This window comes from Anser cygnoides, chromosome 17 (assembly GCF_040182565.1).
Source record: "Anser cygnoides isolate HZ-2024a breed goose chromosome 17, Taihu_goose_T2T_genome, whole genome shotgun sequence".
NCBI classification, from domain to species: Eukaryota; Metazoa; Chordata; class Aves; order Anseriformes; family Anatidae; genus Anser; species Anser cygnoides.
In genome coordinates this window covers 4,578,765-4,601,442 of record NC_089889.1, presented here as the reverse complement: position 1 = coordinate 4,601,442, position 22,678 = coordinate 4,578,765, and the positions used below count along the sequence as shown (strand labels likewise).

General features: G+C 40.5%; 1 protein-coding gene and 1 long non-coding RNA gene across 21 annotated transcripts in view; one reads left to right on the top strand and one right to left on the bottom strand.

Annotated features, from left to right (window-relative positions):
• The window catches only part of LOC106031186 (uncharacterized), a 324,491-nt gene extending 323,176 nt beyond the window's left edge, over window positions 1-1,315 (top strand). For all 8 annotated transcript variants that reach the window (XR_010825587.1, XR_007166980.2, XR_007166976.2 and 5 more), the window contains one exon: window positions 833-1,315. This is a non-coding gene — a long non-coding RNA (uncharacterized lncRNA). The remainder of the gene's footprint in view (window positions 1-832) is intronic.
• TMEM132B (transmembrane protein 132B) overlaps window positions 1-22,678 on the bottom strand; it is a 254,707-nt gene that overhangs the window by 23,181 nt on the left and 208,848 nt on the right. For all 13 annotated transcript variants that reach the window (XM_048073878.2, XM_048073880.2, XM_066979197.1 and 10 more), the window contains one exon: window positions 20,784-20,927. In XM_048073878.2, the coding sequence (XP_047929835.2) occupies window positions 20,784-20,927 (144 nt within the window). The remainder of the gene's footprint in view (window positions 1-20,783; window positions 20,928-22,678) is intronic.

Genomic DNA, 22,678 nt, shown 5'->3' with positions numbered 1-22,678 from the left:
TATATATAATTTCAGAATTTTACTTGATAGTATTCAGTCCAGAAAATGTCAGACCTTGTTTGGCTGTAATTGTATGTTATGTCAAGACATGTTATTTAGTGTACAGTAAAAAGAAAGTTTTTTGCATTGTTGTTATCAAAGCATTGTATGCATCCTGTAAGGCTTAGCGAAGCCTTTATTTCAACTTCTTCCACAAGCAGGGATTTTTCTATGCAGTTAATTCAGCAAATAGTTCTGCTTCCCCATATCCCAGCTAATTATGTGTACTGGGGTCTACAGATATGTCTCCAAGCAATTCAAGGCAAACGGTAGATTAAGAATATACAGAGTAAAGAAAGGCAAATGGTACTGAAATTGAAACTAATAAAAACAGAAGCTTTATTCCCTTTTAATTTTAGACATGTGCAGAATAGCCTTTAAAGTGTCATTTTTGAAACATTCTTTTCACATTAATTTGTTTTTGTTGGTGAATCAGTTCTCCCAGTACTGCTCTCTGGTTAGATGCTGTAGTTTCAGATACGTGTTGGCTATAGGAATCCCTTGAGATATGTTATAAGTTTTGTTTTCTGCTCAGAAACAATAGCAGGAATTTAAGTCAACTATTCCTCAAGTCCTTATGTTGGATATGTGCTTGCTTTTCACCTTTTCAGTGAATAGTAATGTTACACAGAAACAGTATACAAACTGCATGACTCAATGCAGTCTAATAGCTATACTTACAATATTATTATAATGCAAGATTTTCCCTACTACCATAGTTCACTGGAGAAGAAGTAAAAACTGGAATATGTCAAGATGGACCTGAAATATTTCCCATGTTTTTCATTTCCAGTTGTCTGAAAATGCAACATTTACTGAGAAGAAGACCAGATCATTCTGCACTGAAACAGGAGGTACTCCTAATCTTTTGATGTTTGGGGGAATATGGATTGGGGCAGGACAATTTGTCCAGCCCCCACAGCACTGTGGTATCCTGTAACAACAGTCACGTCATCTGTCAACAAGAATATTGCGTTTGGGACAACTGTTTTCAGATACATTTGCTCCTTTTTTTTTAATTACCTGAAGTCTTAATCTTACAACTACTAACATCAATACAATTGATTCAACTGGAGGATGATCAAGGTAGAGATTTCTAAAACTGCAGGAACTTCCATTGGGAAGTCCAAGCCATTTTGAAACTGAAATTTTCTCATGGTAATTCTTTCCAATTGTATTGTTCTAAAGGACTAAAGTGTCAGATCCAAACCTCATGTCTGGACTTCAAGTTTCTCTCCTGAGAGAGAGCTGCAATTTGACAACCACTTGCTTTAAAGTAAGGAGTTTGTGGGAACACAAGTGCTTCAGCACCCAGCCCATCACAGAACCAGTTCAAGGCCCCTAAGAGCAATGTCCATGGCTACAAGGAGCCACACAGGTAACAGCACCACAGCTACAGTTAATATAGTAACACCCATTACTGTGCTGCCAGACTGGGCCTATTCTGAAGGCTGCTTATGGCACTGGTACAAAATACAAACCGTAAGTTATACTCTGGTCTGAAACATAATGATAAGGAGTTGGAAGCAAGATTGAAAGGAAGATCCTTTGTCCAGGAAGCCAAAGATTTGGAGACCTGCATAATAAACTGAAGTGCTGTGTTTTTAAGCAACCAGAAAAATGTGATAGGCTTGTGGAGGGGTTTATCAGTTGCACAGAAGCACAGAGCTCTACATGGACAACATGAGACCATTTTAATGCCAGTGCAGCAGCAATTAGCACAATAGAATTAGCGATACCCTATTGTTTTATTGAAGAAGCCTCAGTTCATTTTCTCTGTAGATGTCACTATTTAACACTACTGGTGAAGAGAAGCAGGATATTGAGGGAGGAGGCAAATGAGACTAGGTGTAGCTTTTAATGATGTCAATGGGTATCTGAAGTTTTAGAGTGTTTTTACCTTTTAACCCATTGAAATGCTCTGAACTAGAGGGAAGGACAGCATAGAAGACATTAACATTTTGGTTTAACAATAGTGACAATTGCTGTGCCTTAGAAAAGGTGCAATGATCCATGAATGTACAATGAGAATTTTAAAACCTGCTATACTGAATGAAGTGTGCACTATTCAAAAACTGTTGATCTATGCAAAATTATTAAACAACACATGAGATCTGCCAGGATTTTGGTCCCAGGTGCAGAGCAGCTGCTCGCATTCACTTTCCAGCATGCCGTGCAGGGGCGTTCCTGCTGGAGATGATAAGTTTGGCGGGTGCACAGGTTGAAAGGGGTGGACCAAAGAAGGTGGGTGTGCTTTCAGACTCCAGCCTGTTACTTGGCCTGATATAATTCAGGCTCAGTAATAACTGCGGTGCATTCACGGTGGCCGTGCAGCTGTGAGGATGGGCAGACGCTCTGGCATTTTGTTCTTATTGATTATGTAGAGTGAATGCTGGAAGTGGTGGTGGTGGGGGGGGGGGGGGGGGGGGGGCAGCTAATAGCATTACATGGTTCCTGCCAAAATGTCTTATGCTCCATGTACAAAGATCCTTTGCTAATCAGCTGAGCTTTTAACCATGCTTTTTCTACAAAAATCAAGCTGAGGCATTCTGTAAGAATTAAAAGTTCCTGTGTCTGCTCTCCCCGGTGATTTAGCAGCGCCCTGTGCAGGTTAAGAAAAAAAAGACGATCTTCATTAGGTGAAATCAACAGCCATATTAAGATGTTGGTGTCTTTGGTAAGTCTTCGTTCACAGTACCTGAATAGTGGTTGGGCCATCAGGGATGTCAGCTCCCCTGCACATGAAGAAATGATGCTTGATACCAATGACTTAAAGATAGTGGTGGCTATGTTGCTACTGGTCGTAGCATAGACATTTCTACATTGAGTTGTGAAACCAGATGGGGCTCTACTTAGATGTGTGAAAGAAAAATGGGATGTGTCTTGTAGGGGATAACACATGACTCTTTTAGCGTTGATCCAACACTCATAAAGTAAATGAGGGATTTTCTACTGATTTACTGGCCTCAGACCAGGAGTTTTAAAGGCCTTCACTTTCTATTGTAATGCAATGACAGCCAACTGTGACACAAGCTTGGAACAGGGAAGATTTTGAGGCAGCGAGACACTCAAGTTTTTTGGTACTTCATACTTGAAGTTGTTTGGCCAAACTGCAATTATCTCTTGATAGAGCAGTACTTCGACTGCCAGGATGCAGGAGAGCAGATGCACATCTCATGTGGTTCAAGCTCATTTAAATCTCAGCACAGTTTGTGTTTCGGAGAAACTTCAGGAACATTCTTTAGTCATTCAACCGCTACTTTTGCTGATAATGGTAACACATGGACCAGAGCTCAGAGCAGTATCTCTTGCTTCCTTGGCCATTTGTGATCAAAATTGTGCCAGTCCCATTCTTGCTCCTTGAGCTGCCATTTCTTAAGCAGTCTGGTATGCAAGTCAGCTTGGCTTCTGCTTGTCTTGTCACCATGATGACAAGCTATGCAGTAGCTCTCCTGGGCTAACATCCTTCCCAGACTAGCATGCTTATCTCTAGACAGACATCTTCATTCTTTGCACTGAGATAAGAGATCTCTCACCAGCACTAATTCTAAGCACATGCTTTTATGAGGTGTGTTTTGCTTAAGTATTTGATCCTTAAACTTCTGTAGATTAGACATTACCACCACTTGATAGTTTAAGTAAACATCCATGTGCTTCATATTCATCAGCTGGTGTCCCAGAAGGGATTAGGAGTTGTTTATCTGATGAAACCCCAGCAATATGGTGCCAGCTCTTTCTTGCACCAATTTTAATTTCAAACACTGAACCTGCTCTGTAGAAACTGTTTATTAGGTGAAACTAACACATATGTTGGAACTATAAGCTGTTTTTTTCTCTTTTTTTTTTTCACTTGAATTACTCACACAAATAGGGTTATAGGCTGACAGAATAATTTACACATTGTTGAGAAAAGTAAGAGGGGAGAATATTCAGGCAGATGTAACATACTCCAGTTCCACTGAAGTTCTTTGTAAAATAATGGGCTTTAAAAGTAATCTTCTGTGTACTAAGTAAACTTGGTGTTCATGATGCATTGGTCTAATCCCTGTGACTGAAATTTAAGATCTAAGGCTCCATGAAAGTAAAAGAAAAAGAAACAATTACATGCGTATTCACTCAATTTCATGTGTTGCATATCCTTCAGTTTTTTCAATTCCAAATTTTAGGAGGGGTAATAAAGGTTTCTAAAGAATGTGTTATTCAGAAAAATATATATATAATCTACAGGTCAGTTATAACTTGAAGCTTGCCAGCTCTCCTTTGCCGGTTTCTTCAGGTTCCTGGAGAATACAAGTCACCTCCAAATTTCCCCATCTCCCACAAACATTCCATAGATGCTGCAAACGCTGTGCAAAACGCTCAAGGCTGCTGAGTGCGTAGAGCCCTCATGTAGGACACTGGCCACTCAGCCCTCCCAGCTGGGCAGAAACACCGCAGTGTCTTCACAGCAGAGCCAGCGTATACAAAGTCCTCGTGCTGCTCCTGAACTACTCCGTAGGGAAGAAGAGCCTATGTGCTGTTCCTGACACTGAAAGACAACTGCGCCCCTTCCCTATGAATGTAATTTGAATATATGGCAACTGCGATGCTACTGGGAAGCCACAACACCAGAAGATGACTAAACAGCCAAGTAATAAAGCTTCTGGGCTTACTGTGTTTAGAGTAAGTAATGTGTTACATCATGAATGTTAGCCACACTGATACAGCCTTTAATCTTGTACTAGTCATGAAAGGATACACCATTCTTATCCCAAAGAATCATTTGAAAACCATAAATAAATAAATAAATAAATAAAATGAAGGAGGGAGGGAGGGAGGAAGGAAGGAAGGAAGGAAGGAAAGGAAGGAAAGGAAGGAAGCTTTTAAATGCACAGTAGTACACTTTTATTTTGCAAAAGAAACTTTGGTCCTATTTTAGTGCATCTATATTTATAAGGTTTCCCTGCTAGTTTTTAGTCTCTGAGCAACAAATAATTCATTGATTAGGAAAAATAAGGAAAAAGGGACATTCAGCAAACAGAGCCAACAAAAACAGCCCTTAAACAGCTTTCACTCAGCAAAGTGCTTCAATAAAATTATTTGGAGAGAATGCCAAGGAGCCTTTACCTTAGAAATTATCTTCCTTCTCTGCTCATATAGGAGTATATAGTTACCCTCTTTCTAGACTGTTTTATGCCTCCAATACAAGATAACGCAGAAAACCAGCATGAAGAGACAGAGTGCATACACAGTAAGTGGCAAAAGCTGAGAGACAATAGCAGGATGTAATTCAGAGAAGCAAGTTTATATATATATATATATATATATATATTTATACACACAAAGATGGTGCAAGTTCCTCACACATACAAGAGGGTCAAACTTCTAGACATTGGTAGATCACACATCTTATTGCACTGCATACACTGCACTTCTGCTAACTGTAATTTTAGCACACCATTCAAAACATTTGGTGCTTTATGTGAAAATTCCTGGAGACATATGAGTCTGTGAAAAACTAAATTTTACCAAAAAAAAAAAAATAGTTATCTCTAGTGGGTATTAAGAACAGTTTAAAAATGTGAATGCACTCAAGGCCAACATTACAGGCCTTCAGATGTGTCCAAAAATTATTTTGAACCCGATTTTTATGCAACGATATTAAAAAAAAAAAAAATGAGGCAAACATTTCCAGAGGGAGGATCTTTGTGTATCTGTAAGGCCCGTATTGGAGCTACAATATATTATGTATATAATTATATATTTTGTATATTATATATTGTATGTTATATTCTTGTATATTATATTGTATATTGTGTAGCAAAAAGGACTTTCTAAATGAAGACAGTATTGTAATGATACAGGGGGCTGTGTCTACATTACAGGGAAGATAAGAGAAGAAAATATTAATTGGCTACAGAGGAACAGAGCTGTAGTGATGTAAAGGTATAAAGACGCCTTTCCATCATCCCCTCCAGTCCTGCCCTGGGTGTCCCAGTCCATGTGCTAGTACTTAAGAATGGTTCTATGTTAAAAATTCATTAAGAATGGTGCTACATTAAAAATTCCTAAAACAAAAGAGACAGGAAAAGCAAAATGAAAATAAATTAGCCGGGTAATCCAAATGTGCAGCAGGTTTACAACTCTGTCAAATGCACCTGATCAAGCTGTACATTAGTTAGCCTGGGTTTTGGTAAAGATATATTACATTTTACATATATTACAGACTCTAATCAGTTAGCCCAAGCTGAAGTCTTTCCACGTTTGCTACCAAAACTAGTTAGTTTAAAGTTAGCAGAGATTTTATGTGAATTTTGGTCACACTGCCAATCCCAAACAGGCTTACTCAGGGGGATATTATGGCTTGTGATGAACCACCAGAGAGGTGCAATCAGATGTGGGGTATTCCATGCACAAATAAAGAAACTACTTTCCCTTGAAATCCTAGGTCCTTATCTTCCTTTCCTCTCCTAGCTTGCTATAGCTACAAAAAAAAAAAAAAAAAAGGCTAAAAATTAATGTGAACTACTGATTTCATTTTTAATTAATGCAAATTTTTTCTTTTGTGCTATTGTTCTCTGAAGACACTTCCTTCCCCATTCCTATTAAACAGAGAGACAAAATTAAATAGAGACAAAGTAATCCAGTGCTATGACTGTCACATTTCTGCCCGAACAGAACAGAAATCCCATGCAACTGATATTGTGTCCCTGGCACGCACTGCACGAGGTAACAGGTGTTATACTGGGGTTTTATAATCTTTGTGAAAACACCACTGAAGACTTTCTAGATTATTTTGCCTTGAATTTTTTTTAGAAACTCATGTTCCCTCTCTTATTCCCTGATCTTGGAGTTTTCTTAATACTGGCTTCTCAGCCAGCATCACATGGACGTTTTTTTGCAGCGTTCGTGCTGCAAGCACACGTTGGACGCTGCTATAGGATAGCTGTCATCGCCTCCTCTGTGGCTTCATTTCCTATTTCAGCCTAAAAACTTCAAAGACTTTCTTGCATTGATCTCCCACTTCTGTTGGCAAAGGAGGGCTTAGTGAGGTTTTGTTTGGGATTTTAACTACACCTGCTGCAAATAACTATACACTTTTTCTGTCCATTCACCTTAGTCTCTGATAGCTTTCATATTCTTCCCTTTCAGCTCTTTCAGTCATTTTTCAGCTCTTCTTTCGTTTTTGTCCCTCTTACAACTTATAGCTATGTGGCTTCCCCTATCTATTTTATTCACCTGGCCTGAAGACTTTCAAAAGGGGTATAAGCGAGTGAGGTCCCCACATCCTCTTAATTTATGTTGCTGATGTGTGCCTGAGATTACCCTTTGCAGACATTTAAGAGCTGCTACACTCCGAGTCAGTGCCAGAGGGCTTGCTACACCTACACAGAAGATGAGATCCAGTGGGACACAGCCACAAGGAAGGTTTCTCCCCCTGTTGTCTGAGGAACTTTCAACACCTAAGGAAGAATTATCACAAAGCCATCTTTAAATATACATTCTTGAGCTTTTAGTGCACTGGAAAGCTCTTCCCAACCTCCCGTCTTGCTACAGGATGTCTTCTGCCCCTGAGCAGCAGGAGGGCAGAGTCACGATGTTCCTCTGACCTTTGCCCAGCGCTGCTTCCAACGTCCCGGCTTGGTGCCTGCAGACATGTCAGAGAGAACACGGCCCTGGACGTGCACTGGTCTTTGACAAAGCCACAAGAGTCTGTCCACTCAAATCACTTTGGCCAGAGCAGCAGGTACTGGGGAATATCATACGTCCACTTAATTTACTGTTTGCTAAAGGATGACATGAAAAAGGACACAAAGGTTATCACCACTGACATGGTGCTTATATGTAAATGCTTTAAACTTTCACGGAGGGGAGAGTGCATGAGTTTACAGGAAATTATTTCTGCTTGCCAGTAATTTCACCTTTATAACACAACATCCTCCTGCAGCAGGCATCTCCTAAGTCATCTTGTGGCTACCAAAGATATTAGATTCTGTTTACTGAAATAAGTCTATTAAAGTCTCATGTTTTTTGCAGGTCATAGATGTCGTCCTATTGATTTAACTTGAAAGAGCGCTTTTTCAGTGTTAGTAAGCTGTTTGCTTTTCTACAGTTTGCTGCCTTCCTCGTTACCTAATGTGGACTGGCCGTAGGTCACCAGTTTTTAGTGACCGCATGCCCAATGCCAGGTATCTACACTTATTGATTCAACATTAAGGGCCATTCTTGTGCAGATATAATCTGCCTTCCCAATCTATAGTCTACTTCATTTCCACCTATGCATCTCTATTCAAGGGGATCATTCAGCAAAGATTTTATTCAAACTAGAATAACTAAAACATACTTCTGGTCCCCTGTGCTGCTCAGGAGGCATGCTATGTAGAAAACGTCTGCGCTTTGAGGCTTACATCTTACACACTTTATAGTATCTGCAAGGTGCTGTCAGAGTCTTCAGAAGCCATGGAAAAGGTTTGGTGCAAAGGGTTCATTTCTCATGGGGTAAAAAAGGTTGTGTGGTTTAAGCTGGCAGGCAGCTCAGCACAACGCAGCTGTTCGCTCGCTCCCCCCAGTGGGATGGGGGAGAGAATTGAAAAAAGGTAAAAATGCAAGAACTTGTGGGTTGAGACAAGTACAGTTTGATAAGAAAGGAAATAAATAAATAAATAAACAAACAAACAAAAACAACAACAAAAAAAGACTAAAAAAAACAAGTGATGCAAACGCAACTGCTCAGCACCCACTGACTGATGCCAAGCCGATCCCCAAGCAGCAGCCCCTTCCTGGATAAATCACTAGTTTTACTGTTCAGCATGATGCCATCGGGCATGGGACATCCCTTCAGCCACTCTGGACCAGCTGTCCTGGTTCTGTCCCCTCCAAGGTAAAGGCTCCTTGTGTACCCCCCGGCCTCCTTGCTGGCAGGGCAGCAGAAGCTGAAGTCCTGGGCTCTGCGTGAGCACTGCTCAGCAACAACTACAGCCCTGGTGTGTTATTAGTATTATTCTCATCCCAGATCTGAAACACAGCATCATACCAGCCACTAGGAAAAGAATTAATTCTATCTTAGCTGAAACCAGGACAAAAAGCCAACTCAGTGATGACACCTAGACAGCACTGGGATCTGCTGTGCCTTCCTAGAAAGCCCGTGCACAGTGGCTGGGGCTGCCCAAAGGGGTCGGGCAGTGCATGTCCTGCACTGTGCTGGAGAGCCTAGAAGGGATGAGCTGCTCTGGTTACGTTTCTGCTTTTCGAGGTACTTTATATTTCTTTTCCTTAGTTCTCTTCTCTTTCAATCGCATCCTAGCCTTCTTTGTTTAGTATCACGTTCATTTTCAGGCACCTCAGGCTTTTCCATGAGCTTGCTGTGACTCCTTCTGAACTCCCAGTGACAGACAGAAAAACAATTATTTGAAAGACAGGCAATGGCAGCCTTCTTCAGAATCTCTTCAGTCTCACCAAATAGGATCCCTTCCCAGCCTAGCTCCGCAGACACTCACACAATGTCAGCAACCTTCTCAAAGAAGTCATGATCCTGTACAAAACCATCTGTGTATTATTCAAATGGGCTGAAGCTAGAGGCATTTTCTTACAAGAATTAAGGAGATCCAAGTTGGCAATAATACATTTTTGCTCGGCAAAATTAGTTACAGAAGATGAAAATATCAGTAATAACATAAGGCAGTTAAACAAGCCACATTGTCAAGTTTGCTAAGAACAGAAGGTCCTAGCAAATGGCTGTCTACTAGACTTTAGACAACCATACTCACCACCAACATTGTAAAAAACAAACACGCTGTAACCTAAATAGTTAGAGCTGCATGGCATCCGCAGAGTGCTGGGAAACATGCACAGGTTATGGGCATTTGCCTTATGCAACGCACAGCACAAAGAGAAGCCTCCCAGCAGCTCCTCAGCTCTCCACCGTAACAGCGCGGGCTGTTACAGCACTCTCGCCACAGTACAACACGGTACCGGTGTTGTTTCCTCCCAGGGTTATGGTGCATAAAAGGGCAAAGGCATCCCAGGGCCTCCACGGGAGGAGGCTCACCAGGAGCTGCCACGGGACAGGCTGGAAGGAGGAGACCCAGCTCTGGGCAGCCTGCTCCCAGCACAGCACAGCGCCCTGCCTGCAGCCACCGGTTCCCTTCTGTCCTTTCTTTGCATGTGTTACTTTGACCTTGCCTGGGGTACTCTGGTCCTGATCATTACTCAGTGATTTTGCAAACATTGCGTTGGCATTTATAATGCACAAAATGTGTGTAAAAGCACAACAATAAGTAATTTAGTCCATGGAAGGATTTTCTCATTTTACCCTGATAATCCTTCATGCTAAACTCACTACAGGTTGGGGAAAGCTAAAAGACTACAGGTTCTGCATGGCAGGCACTATTTAAGCCTGCAGTTTTCCAGTACTGGTGTATTGAAATCTTTGATTTGTGGGGTGGCAATAAAAGACATGGAAAGAAAATCTCCCCTGGCAACGTATACTCTTGAAAGGCCCTTTCAAAGCAAACATTCCAGCAGTGAGAAATACTTCAGCATGCTGCCAGTCTGTCCTCCTCCTGTCTTCCCTCCCTGCCTCCCCAGCCTATGTGCTTAGTATTGGAATAATAAATTTCTTTGTGCCCCATATTACACCATTTCTGGAAAGAAACTGTTTCACGTCACCTTGGTGCACTTGGCTAGGGGAGACCTCACAATCAAAGGTTATGTTCTTTCACGCAGCTCTATCAGTATTTTATGTTCCTTTGAGGCCAAGTGGTATCAGCTGGCCATATAGCATTCAGGTTTGGGGAAGAAAAAATCATTGTATTCTGAAATGCTGATTGCATCAAATGGCAACTAGATTGGAAGACAGTAATCATGCTGGGCTCAGGCGATTAAAAACTCACTTGGAAAATTGGTGCTTGCTGAGCCTCTATAGAAAGAAATGAATTAGGAAGGAAAACAATAAGGAAGGGCATACATTAATTTTGCTCTGCAGTGGATAATGTTGAGTGTAAGAGATCTAAGGAAGAATTGTGTGTCTCAAGGATTTTCTCTTATTTTTTCAGGAGGAAACCTAAGAGTCAATGGGGAGGGGTTGCAAATTTAATCCAGACAGTAATCTCAGAAGCAGGAATCAGAAAAGTGCAAATAAATACAGCATATAAATAGTAGATAGCATTTCCTGCTAGGAACTCATCATTTCTGACAATGCAGCTCAACAGAGAACTCTCCCTTGCTGGCAGTTCTGCTGGGCAATCTCCATTCTCTGTTCCCTGGGTAATGTCATTCCCCTCCTCACTGCTAAGCTGCTCTGGATATTTGTACAAGTAACTCAATAAAGGATTACCTCCCAGAACGTCTATATTGTGGCAAGCCCTGTGTAACTCTTATTCAGCTGTGAGATCTGTAGGGTAGGCGCTGTTTCCACACCACTTTTATACAGTGTTGAGTACATTGTCAGTACTCCACAAACAATAAATGCATTCAACTCAAATAAATGCCCCCATCTTCTTCAATAAGGTATACATGTATTTAACAGCCTTTTCTTGACACTCGCAAGAGTTCATGTCTCTGCTCACTGTTCCTCCGTTTATTACAATACATCCTTTTTTCTGGCTCATGACAGATTTCTGATCTGCATTCCTGTTTAAGGGAGGTTTATTCAGCAGCGCAGGACGGAGGACAGCCGCAGGACACCATAGGGCTCTCCAGCAGAAGCAGGCTGGAACTCCCTTTGACGGAGCTGCCAGGTCTGTTAGCTGCTGGCTACGTGCTGCTAAAATGCATTTTTACAACGTGTGAAGGCCACGTCCTGCAACACTTCTCACAGGAGTAGTCCCTACTCTCAGTAAATGGGACTATTTGCACGATTATTATGGGAGCAAAAACAGAACAGGAGTGTCTGGAACAAAGTACTAAGGTGACCGAGGTTCCTGTTTGTCTTCCAGGGTACAGCGCTATCAGTGCCAACACTGGAGGCTGTTTGACCACTGACTATGTTAAGAGGAATACACGGTCAATATGCTTGCTTGCTCTAGAGTCACTACCACTTCCAATGCTTTTCCTCAAGATAAAGTCATCAAAGGAGTAAAATTTTGATTATCATCAAACCAGTGATCCATTTTCACGCTGAATTCAGTGGAAAGCTGCTTAAATCTGCAGCCAAGCACCACAGAATTCCAAATATGCCCCACTGAGGAGCTCTGAAATGGAGAGGCAATGAATTTAGTTTCTATTTCCAATTGAACAAATTTGAAGTTTTAAACCACCGAATCTGATAGGCATGCTCAAGTACAGCCTGTAACAAAGCTGGAAGAGGACAAAAGCAACACCCCACCAAGAATCTTCCATTCCCTGTACCTTATGCAAATGGAAAAAAGTACCATTTATAACTTCATTTTGTTCTTTCATCCTTATTTAATGACTTGTCCAACTCATTAACCCAGTATTTAGCTGCTGTTCTTTATGGCTGGATTTTCCTCATTCCCCTCAAAATCACAGATATGCCCCAATCCTTATGCACAAAGGTACACAGCTGTCTAGCTACTTGTATTTCTTGTCCTGTTGCTGTTTCTATAAAGGAAACCAAAATAGTTCTCATTCTGGTTTCCAATTCTGTACGATCAAAATGCAAAAATATTAATAATTAAAAATATACCAAGAACAAAACTGCCTTCTTCCAAAGATGAGGAAGGGAGTTGGTAACTGTCAAAGGTAGGTGCTTCTAAGTCAAATAAATTAAGTGCACTTCAGAATGATGGTGGTGTGTCAGGCTCATCATCTCCATCCTCAACTCCTATTATGTATCTCAAGGGAGTGCTTCCCGAAGTTCATCATTTTCTCCCAACAACAGTTACTTATTGCTACATTTGCTTTTGCTGAGCCTGGACTGAGCTGTTTACTATGTGCATACTAAGAGTATAAAATATTCAGAGTTTATCCTAAGCAATATCGCAGTTCAGGCTAATGACTGTTTCCCAGGACTGGGATCCATGCCCTTTGCATTTCTGCTCTCCGAGCAGCCAAATGCTAAGCCATAGAATTGTTTTCTTCCTCTGAAGCAGCAGCTGGTCCCTTGGAAGACACCATAAGCATCTCTGCCGAAATCTGTGTAATTGCACATGTCGGTATGGTCTGTTCTTAACGGATCCTCTCCCAGACAAAACACTGTTTTCTCAAGCTGGCTTTGAAGACTGTGTGTGTTTAAAAATAACTTCAGGAAAATACACACATATATTTTGCTATAAGCTGTGTACAATGCGTACTGTGTACAGAATATTAATTCTTCAATATGTGATTTTGTGAGACTGCCTCACTGGCATCCTTATTGCTATACATGGAACTGTTTTGTGTGCAAATATGATTCTAAACGCGAAGTTTTAGCTTGGCACATTCACAAAACACTATAGATTTCAACCTGTTGCTGTGTAACAAGGGTGTTTTTTTGAGACAAATCCTTAATATCAGTAAATGGCTATGCTTTTCTTTTCTGATCATGCTTTGTCTGGCTCTGAAACTAATTAGCAGAATCTGGTGACCTGAATGTCAGAACCTCTGATATTTCAACAAAAAGCAAAATCCTTAACTCAACAGTCGACATATTGCAGAGAGAGCTGCCATACTCTCCTGCCTCTCTTTTATGACTAATAAAGATGAACTTTGTATAGGGGCAAAGGGGGTGTTTTCTGGCCAAAATAACAAGAAACCAGAAGATCTAATTACAAGTTTAATGCATTTCAAGCAACTCAATGATCTCTAATTATTGCTCTAACTTAGGTATACCTGTCCGCAGGTATCAAAGACAAGATCTCTAACGAGTTTCTTGCCAGTAAATCCTACTGAGACAGCTGTATCCTCATCATCCCTCTGGCACAACTGAGACAGACCAGCAGCTTCACAGAGGAGGTCTGGAGCACAGCAGAGAGGTAAACCAGGACTCCTGGGTCCCAGGCAGGATCCTCCTAAATAATCCTTCTGTTCAGCTGAGGAACACTTTGCTGCCGTAAGCATCTTCCCTGTGCCAGGCATCAGGGGGAGTCATTATTTCAGAGGATTTGTAATGGACTGCAGAGTCCATCACCTCCCAGCTCTCAAAGATGGATGGAAATGAAGCTGACAGTGACTTGAGGTTGTTACCAGCTGATTTCATGGAGCTGATGATACTGATTCACTGGCACTAATCAGGTGAGATTAAAAGGACTGCTTGGGCAAGGAGATGGACTCACCAAATTAAACATTTGCACTTCAAAAGGTTTCTAGCTGAGCAGCTGCCTGCTGCAGCCCCAACCTGTCCCCAGCCCTGGGGTAAGACAGAGTGGTTAAGCCTCCAGGTCTGTCAATCTTGAACCACTCAGCAGCATAGAGGAAAAAAAATCACTTAAAAAATAAGATCTAGCTCAAAATGAATTGTGTAATAAACCAACTGGCACCAAAGTAAATCCATCATATAAACGAGTAGAGAGTATTTTCACTGCTCCCAGAAAGAGTTTGAACTCCTAGAGTAAGCTAATTTCTGAGCAAGTGTCCACAAAATCAAGCTCTCAGGTAATGAAGTGATAGGCACTCAAAAATATGATGGATGGAGAAACAAGATCAGCTCCACTTTATGTACATTTCATTCTCGATCACATACTTTAATGGTGAAGCAGCTGCAGAACTTGCAAATGACAAGCACTGCCTTTGTTTGCAGATCTCCTGCATAAAACATTGCATAAACAGCCGCAAGCAGGTGCTTCTTGCTCTGAGTTGTCCTAAGAACGTGCTGTGGGTCTGCAGCAGGGAACTGTTCCCAGAATTCAGTATCATCTAAATTACAGAACTGCAGTATCCCTCCCTATCTTTGTTTGTTTGCTTGTTTGTTTGTTTTGGAGTCCCTTGTAGCAGCTACTGTGCTGGCATTAGAGATCAGTGTGCCCACAGCTGTTGAATAAGGTCCTCAGTCGCTCGTCTGCTTTTGTCTGTAAGAGGGAAGAACCTTCCACAGATTTAATCTGGTTCAGCTATTATTACCTTTCCTGCCTTTCCTACACCATTTTTACAGCATATTAGATAAAACCTAGCTGGCTGCTGCTAGCAAAATTAGGTCTTCTATTGTTTTAACATTAATTATGGAGAGTTCAAGATAAGGTTTGTGTTAGAAAAGTAGGGGGTAGGAATGGTTTGAATTTGACTTTCATTATAATTAGACAGGAAATTATGAAAAGGTGAAAAATAATTCACTGAAATGCTTTCCTCTAGCAAGCTGACAAGAAAAGTGCATTCTTGCACAGAAGAGTTCATGGTATATTACTGCAGCACCATTGTTTTTAATGTATGCCTCTGCCTGGGCACATTCAGCCTGTTTCTACTGCACTTCACATGTGGGCAGAAATGAGGAGGATGAGGCCCTCTGGCTCCCTTCTGTTCAGCTGAGAGCCTTTTCTGTTACAAAAAGTTAGGCTAAATTAGTCCGTGGTGTAACTCCATGGAAGCCATTTGAATTACTGCAGACATTAATTTGTACCACCAGTCAATTTCTGCGTAACTTGCAAAGAACATGAAAATATGACTAATCTAAGAATGAATTAATTGGGCAGCTGTCTCTCTTTCATTTGTACACTACTGAGATAAACATTTGGACTAAGAAGCTGTCCTCATTATAATTTTCTCACTTGATGCTGCTTTGTGGGTGATGTTTATGACTACCACGTAACTAAAATGTTTTCGGAATTTTTCTTCATGTGAAATTACTACGGTTCAGGCTTTTAAAGACACTTCCATAGGGAGGACAAAGTAATGCATGAACCTTACCTGGAGCATCTAAGAAGCTGTAAAGATTGACAGTGCCAGGGCCCCTCAGGTTAGACTTCCCTCTGCAATACAACCATCTCAAGGTCGTCACTCCACCACTGCCATTGGTCTAACTTGACTTCCCTCGAACTGTGACCCAAAGACTGATGGAGAGCAAGCAAAACCCACTTTAACAGGCCAGCAAAACTTCAGCAGTGCTTATAAGATGGATGGGCAAAGAAGGTCTCTGCCATGATACAACTGCTTTAATCCTTTTCTTCCCCACCTGTGAAGACCGAGGCCCCATGGTTCAGCACACATATAGAAAAGGCACATCCTACCATGCTACAGCTCCTTTATCTCTCAGTGTTTTACCCACCACCAGAGTAGCTGAGTAACTTGTGCATAAATTTGTCAAGTTGCCATCACTTCTTTCCTTCCAGCTTCACCACCCTGTTTAGCTCTGGTTTGCAGGAAAAGCAGGACTCCTGGGGAGAAGTCCTTCAGGAGGGTCCATGGCAGAAGACCACTGAAGTTAATGGGATTTGTGGAGATAAGGATTTTGTCGACAGTAGCTTGAAAAATTACATAAGGCAAGCTGAGGCTGGCAAAAGATGTTTTCTCAGCCTTGTTTGCAGATAAGGAAGTGAGATTCCAAAAGGAATGACTGACTTCCCACAGTTACACAGGAAATCAGCAAAAGATATGGAAATTAATGCTGAGAAGCATTTCCGTGCCTTAATCATAAAGGCAATCTTTTCTTTCAAATGCCAAAAACATTAAACATCCCTTTTCAATGACGGAATAAACATCAGAGTTTCTCTGACTCAGAGCAATATTTCCATCTAAAATTTTTAAAATGTTTTTTACATTTTTAAAGCCATTTCAAGGTAAAATGGTTGGTAGCATTATGACCTGTGTCAAACTGTAGGGAGCAGCAACTGTAGGCACCAGGGATGGCAGTCCAACTGAACAAGCTGATCTGGTCAACTCCGCTGAGGATCAAGTCACAATAAGATTGGAAAATGCAAGGTCAAGACGTAATGAGTGTGTTTCACTATATTTACCACTAATTATGTAGGCTTTGAAAAATAAGGACTGAAATACTCTCTTTCTGGGAAGCTATTAAAGTGTTATGCGGAGGAGATATATGGCTTTGGACAGGATGGATTCACATCTTTTGTCTACTAATAAATCACTCAGCATCTATCTGTTTGACCATCTCTGAGTAGTATTTTTATCAATGTGATACCTAGGTAGCTGCCCAGATAAGCACATTTTGTATAAATACATAATAGCCTGGGCCAAAGTCTGTTTCTATTTAAGCTAGATTCAGTTCATTGTGTCTTAATTGAAAATAATGGTGTTAGAGCAGTGATCAAAGAACTGTTTCATTAATTGTCTATTAAATCATTAGCTATTAAACAGAAATAAAAGGTTAAGAATGCAACACTCTGTTCTGCCCAAAAGAATATGAATATCTCTCCAATTACAAAAGAAACAATAAAGGCAGAATTAACAGTGAAAAGAAGCTCAAGATAAGGCAATTACATCCAAAATGCCTGACAACCCTTATTAGAGGGTTTAGCAGTACAACGTATGTAGAAAAGGCAACACAAATCTGGAAGCAAAGTCAATAGTGAGTTTACCAAAGGGGCTTGTAAAGGAAATATGCATTTTTATGAAAAAATACAGGCACATAAAGCTTGTACTAAATTTTAACTCGGCTAATTAATTGTTATGGATTCAATCTTGCAACCAATACATGTATTTCCAGTTAAAAATTATGCCTGAATAGCATTCAGTCTGAGAGTACCTCTCAGTAATTTGTGACTAAAATCCATTATAACGGTGTTGTAATTTTCACAAAAATAATATTACTCCCATTTTGAAACCCTTTCTATCACCAGGATGGGGCAAGTTGAACTCAGTGAAGACCACACTCAGACCTCTTGTTTTCATGCATTAAGCCAATAGCCTTGGATATCAGGTCTGGGAAAGAGTCCCAGAGGCACTCTTCTGTCAGTGATTTGATGCGCAAATAATTTTACAGAGTAGTCAAATGATGACCAGATTTACACCCAACTTGGCCACTAAAAAAAAAATAAGGGAAGGGGGGTGAGGGAAAATACAGTGCAAATCTTGTAAAACCTGTGCAGAATTTTGCCTAGTGTTTTGGTCTGCTCTCCCCAAATCATTGAAAGGGGGAGGACCCACATCAACTTGAAGGTGCTTTGGAACAGGTCTACTTCCACCTAGAAATACAACCCATCTTGAAAAAAGCAAGAAAGGAAGATGGTCAAAGGGCAAGAGCTTTGCTTTCTTGAAGTGCATAAATCCACAAATGCAACTGGTAATCTTGTCTCTGCTCAAAGAGGTCATGTCAAGTTTTATTTAGCTGCAAGCTTCAGTGGACCTCTTAAATTCAGGAACCATAACAACTTCATACCCAGCTTTGACAGGACATCCATATGGACAACTGCTGATTGAACTAAATGGACTTTAAACAAGCAGTGTTTTGAAATGCAACATCTCCCTAACATGTGCAGATACTAATTTTATTAGTGGAAGAGGAAGGGGAGTCCTTTTCCTGACCTTTTTGTATCTGGTTCAGTCTAGCATTCTCTAACTATAGCAAGTCCTAGAAATACTAGAAATCCAATTAATAGAAACAAAAGTCCACATACACAATCTTTTAGATCGGTATCTGGTTTTCTGAAGTACAAAGAAAAGAAAAGACAGTCTGAGCAATAATATACTGATGATATATAACTTGGTGCTTGAGTTTATAATAGGAGCACTTCGTTGTAAACTGATAAATAATAGCCACTAATCAGATACAAAGAGCTGTACAGTAAATAGCAAAAAAAAAAAAAAAAACCAACAGCAAAATTTATCAAAAGAAACTGCTTCTATGACAATTAAATTAGTCATAAACAAAGATATTCATTCATGTCCTTTCTGGTAAGAGCTCTCAAGGAAATTTGGTTACCAGAAAAACAAAATGTGATTTTTCTTTCCCCATCTAATATATAACATAAAATAGAGAAGCTGGAGCTCAGGGTAGAGATTCAAGAAACCTCTTCCACATCACTGGCCAAGGGCAAACGTTGGAACAGTCACTTTCACGAAAAGGGATTATTACACTGATTTCCTTTGCAAAATGTTTTAAGGTCTGAGAAGTGCTAGGCATCACTCTGTCCCTGAGGATTCAACTGCACACGTGCCTCTTCTCAATCACTTGAATCTTATTTATGAATAATTTGCCTTCAAGATAAACAGAGATAAAAACATTCATGAAAAAACTTGGAAGCAAGCAGAGGTTGTCTGACCAAGACTTTTGCCCAAACCTATCATGTCTTTCCTATAGCTACTTAGGATCAAGTGGATGTCATCTCTCATCTGAGAGTCTCAGAAAAAGGATATCTCTATGAAATGTACAGTTGCTCTGTAAGCACTTTAACTGCAAAGGAATTTCTTTGTTGTTGGAAATAAAATGCAATGAGATGTTTGTTTTAGAGTATTTAAATATCAGTAACAAGCTCATTCAGAGTTGTCAAAAGTAAGAAGGTGAATTTTTCATTCCAGCATATGGTCTTCAAAATAAATGACAGCTTTGCTATGTGCATTTCTTTAGCCAGACACAGAACACGAAAAATTATCTGACAAATACAAGCTATCTGTTAGGACCTCTGCAGTCTTATCTAGAAAGAGGTTACATTGATAGGTAAAAATAGTACAAACTAAATAAAAATAAAAAAATAAAAATAGTACAAACTAAATAGTAAAAATAGTACAAACTAAATAGTAAAAAAAAGTACACAGGTATAGGATGTGGGTTTCAAATGCAACCTGAAGAGACCTTTTAAAAGTAGTTATAAAAGGGACTGGGTCAGGCCTGGGATACATTCAGACATGACACAGTTAGCAGACAGAATATGAGGAACTTGTTTTTTCAGAGCTCCAGAGTTTATAATAAGATCTACAGGTTATAGGATTACTATATGTAAAAAAGGATGAGTATACTATCCCATTTTTACAGCATTTTTATATAATATACTGTATTTTCCTGGAATTGAGACAAAGAAATCATCTTTCTAGGACAACCCAAAGAAGTTCATAGAGAATACAGGAAAACAACCCTATATAGAAGCCATTGTACTCAATTCCGATGTTCATTTAAAACAACAAAAAACAGCCTCAAACCACATAATAAATCAAATAAATCTACTAAAGATGTTCAAAAGTACCTCTTCTATGCCTAAAAATAATGAGCTAAAAGCTGAAAGCCATGCAATGTGTCAGAAGTCATACAGTCAATGTCTTGATAAAGTTAAAGCTGTTTTCATCTCAGTGCTGTGCAATGAAAACCAGCTGAACACATTATATTAAAAAAATGTTTAACAGTTCACAGCTTTTGTTTTAAGGATTTTTGCAATATCTTTGTTATTTTCTATTCTCTGTCATGCTCCTCCAGATTTTGGTAAAGTTCAGTACTTGTAAGAGACTCCTGAGTGGAAAGTAGGTGATGCAGTCAGAAGCATGTACTGCTTTGCTGTACACTATAACAATATACTGTGTTATTACTATTTAATAATGGATGCAGAAAAGCCACACAAGAATAAAGGTCCCTGTGTGGCGAGTTGACTTCTCCCATGTGGGATGTATCAAAAGTCACGTTCTTTCTCATTAGCACCCGCTGGCCAGCGAAGAAGGACAAGGACTGCTCTCTCAGCATCCCTGGCCCACTGCCACACCGTATGGACATCAGCACAAACGGCTCCACATCAGTCTGTAGAAATGTGCTAACCCTGCATAACCTCTGGAAACCAAATTCCTTATTGCACAATGGAAACACCTACCACTGCAGAAACAGCTAGGATTGTATAAAACAACCAGTCCACGTTAAATCCAGAATGCAGGCTAGGACCCAATATGGTGGTGCTGGTGGTGAAGACAAGGGAGAAAACTCACATTTTCCTCATGCCCACCTCTTGTGGGTGCCTTACCTTTACGACATCTTCATCAGCCGATTTGCACTCAGTGGACTCTGAAACATCAACCACCGACCCATCCTCCTGCACAGCAACGACCTTGACTGGAACAGACACTGTTTTGCCCGTCAGGATGGCCGTGTTAAGGACTTCCGTGTCCTGTATGCACACACAATTAAAGGATGGGCATTAGAAAAGCAAAAACCATAAGAAAGCTGCAGGGGTCAGACCACAGAACCAAAACCCTTCCTCAGAGAGGGACAGGGACAGGGAGCAACGGTTCCTTGCACATACCCTGTGAGCTCCCTGCAAGCAGTGGTATAACAATTTCTTAAGCTAGAAGTTGTGTCTGGACCACCAAGTTCTGGTTTTGACAGACATACCGATTTACTCTTTTGGAGCCAATTCACAGGTTTGGATGCTGTGGAAATGAAATCCGTCACACAATTACGCGTGAAGACACACCTGCAGAGTGGCAGAACCACAGCACTTTTCAAGCACCATCTCCAGAGAGTGGCAGCACCTCATCGCACCCTTATGTCCCAAACCGTGGCAGTGGTTTGGGAGGTGATTCCCAGGCATTACAATAACAGCATTTTTTCCTTTTTGTTTCAGCTGGAAGAGTTGTCAGCTGAGCCAGTTGTCCCTTTTCTGGACATAAATGCACAATGAGAAATACTGTGCGTGAGGTAGGGTATTACAAACTAAGCAATGCCATATACAATTTTTCTAATCTTTCCCCATCAAAATCCCACCTAGAGATGTTTTACCACATTTATCTCTAATCCTGATGAATTCACAGTGCTGGCACTCTAATGACTCCATTAACACAGCCTTCCTCTGCGTCTCAGTATGGCTGCAGCTTGATTAATTACTCCAAATGAGCTGCTACAGCGGTCCTTGCCTTGCGTAAGCAAAGCAGCTCTGCAGACTGGAGGGGAAGAGCCTCCAAAGGCCTACAGAGGAATTTGGCTCTGCTTAAGCAGTGCTTACTGCAGGCCAACATTTCATACACATGCAGAGCAAGGAATGACCTGTGCTTCAGAAGAGATTCAGCTCAGCCTTCTAGAAAAACCTGTGAGAGGAAATACTGCTTTAAATCCTTCTGCTTTTCATTTTTCAACTTCTATGAAACTAATTGCTTGCCAGCTGAAAAAAAAAAAAAAAAAGTTGCTTCCAACTAATCTAACTTTAAATTCCATTATTAGAATTGGTGGAAGAAGAAATGGATTTTAGTGAAAAATTTGATGGCAGCTTGCATAGGGAGATATATTCACTATCATTTGCTTCTGTCTGCTAGCTAGATTGATAGAAAATAATGGGCATTGACCACAAGCTGAGGACAGCTGGAGAAGACCAATAAACACTTGCAACTAAGATGTATTATTAATCAATATTCGGAAACTTCTACAAAAAGCACCCTGAATTAAATGAGTTGAAGTACTAATAACACTAGTGCCAGCTAACTGATAGAGTCTACTAGAGCTTTATGGGCAGTCATGTTCCAGAAAAGCACTTAAACGTGTACTTGAGTCCATTTCTGTTCAGAACAGCACTAAAAGTATGTGGCTCAACTTGACACATACTTCAGTGTGATTTAAGCAGATTTAAGTGTTGTCCTGAATAGAGATGCTTTCCTGAATAACGCCGCATGAAATTAATACATCATCTTTGTCCTGTTCTTTGCAAGGCACAAACCAGATCTTTTACCCAGTGACTGGTTTTTGTTTTTGCTGGATAGGATCATTTATAACCAGCTGCCATCCTTGACAGAAGGACGCTGGGAAACAGAGAAGTATGTGAAAGATGTAGAAGTGCCAAAGAACAACTGTAAAACCTTTACAAAGACTAAGGTTTGAACAAAACTAAGAAACTCCACTACCATGTGAAAACAATCAGCTGCACCTCGG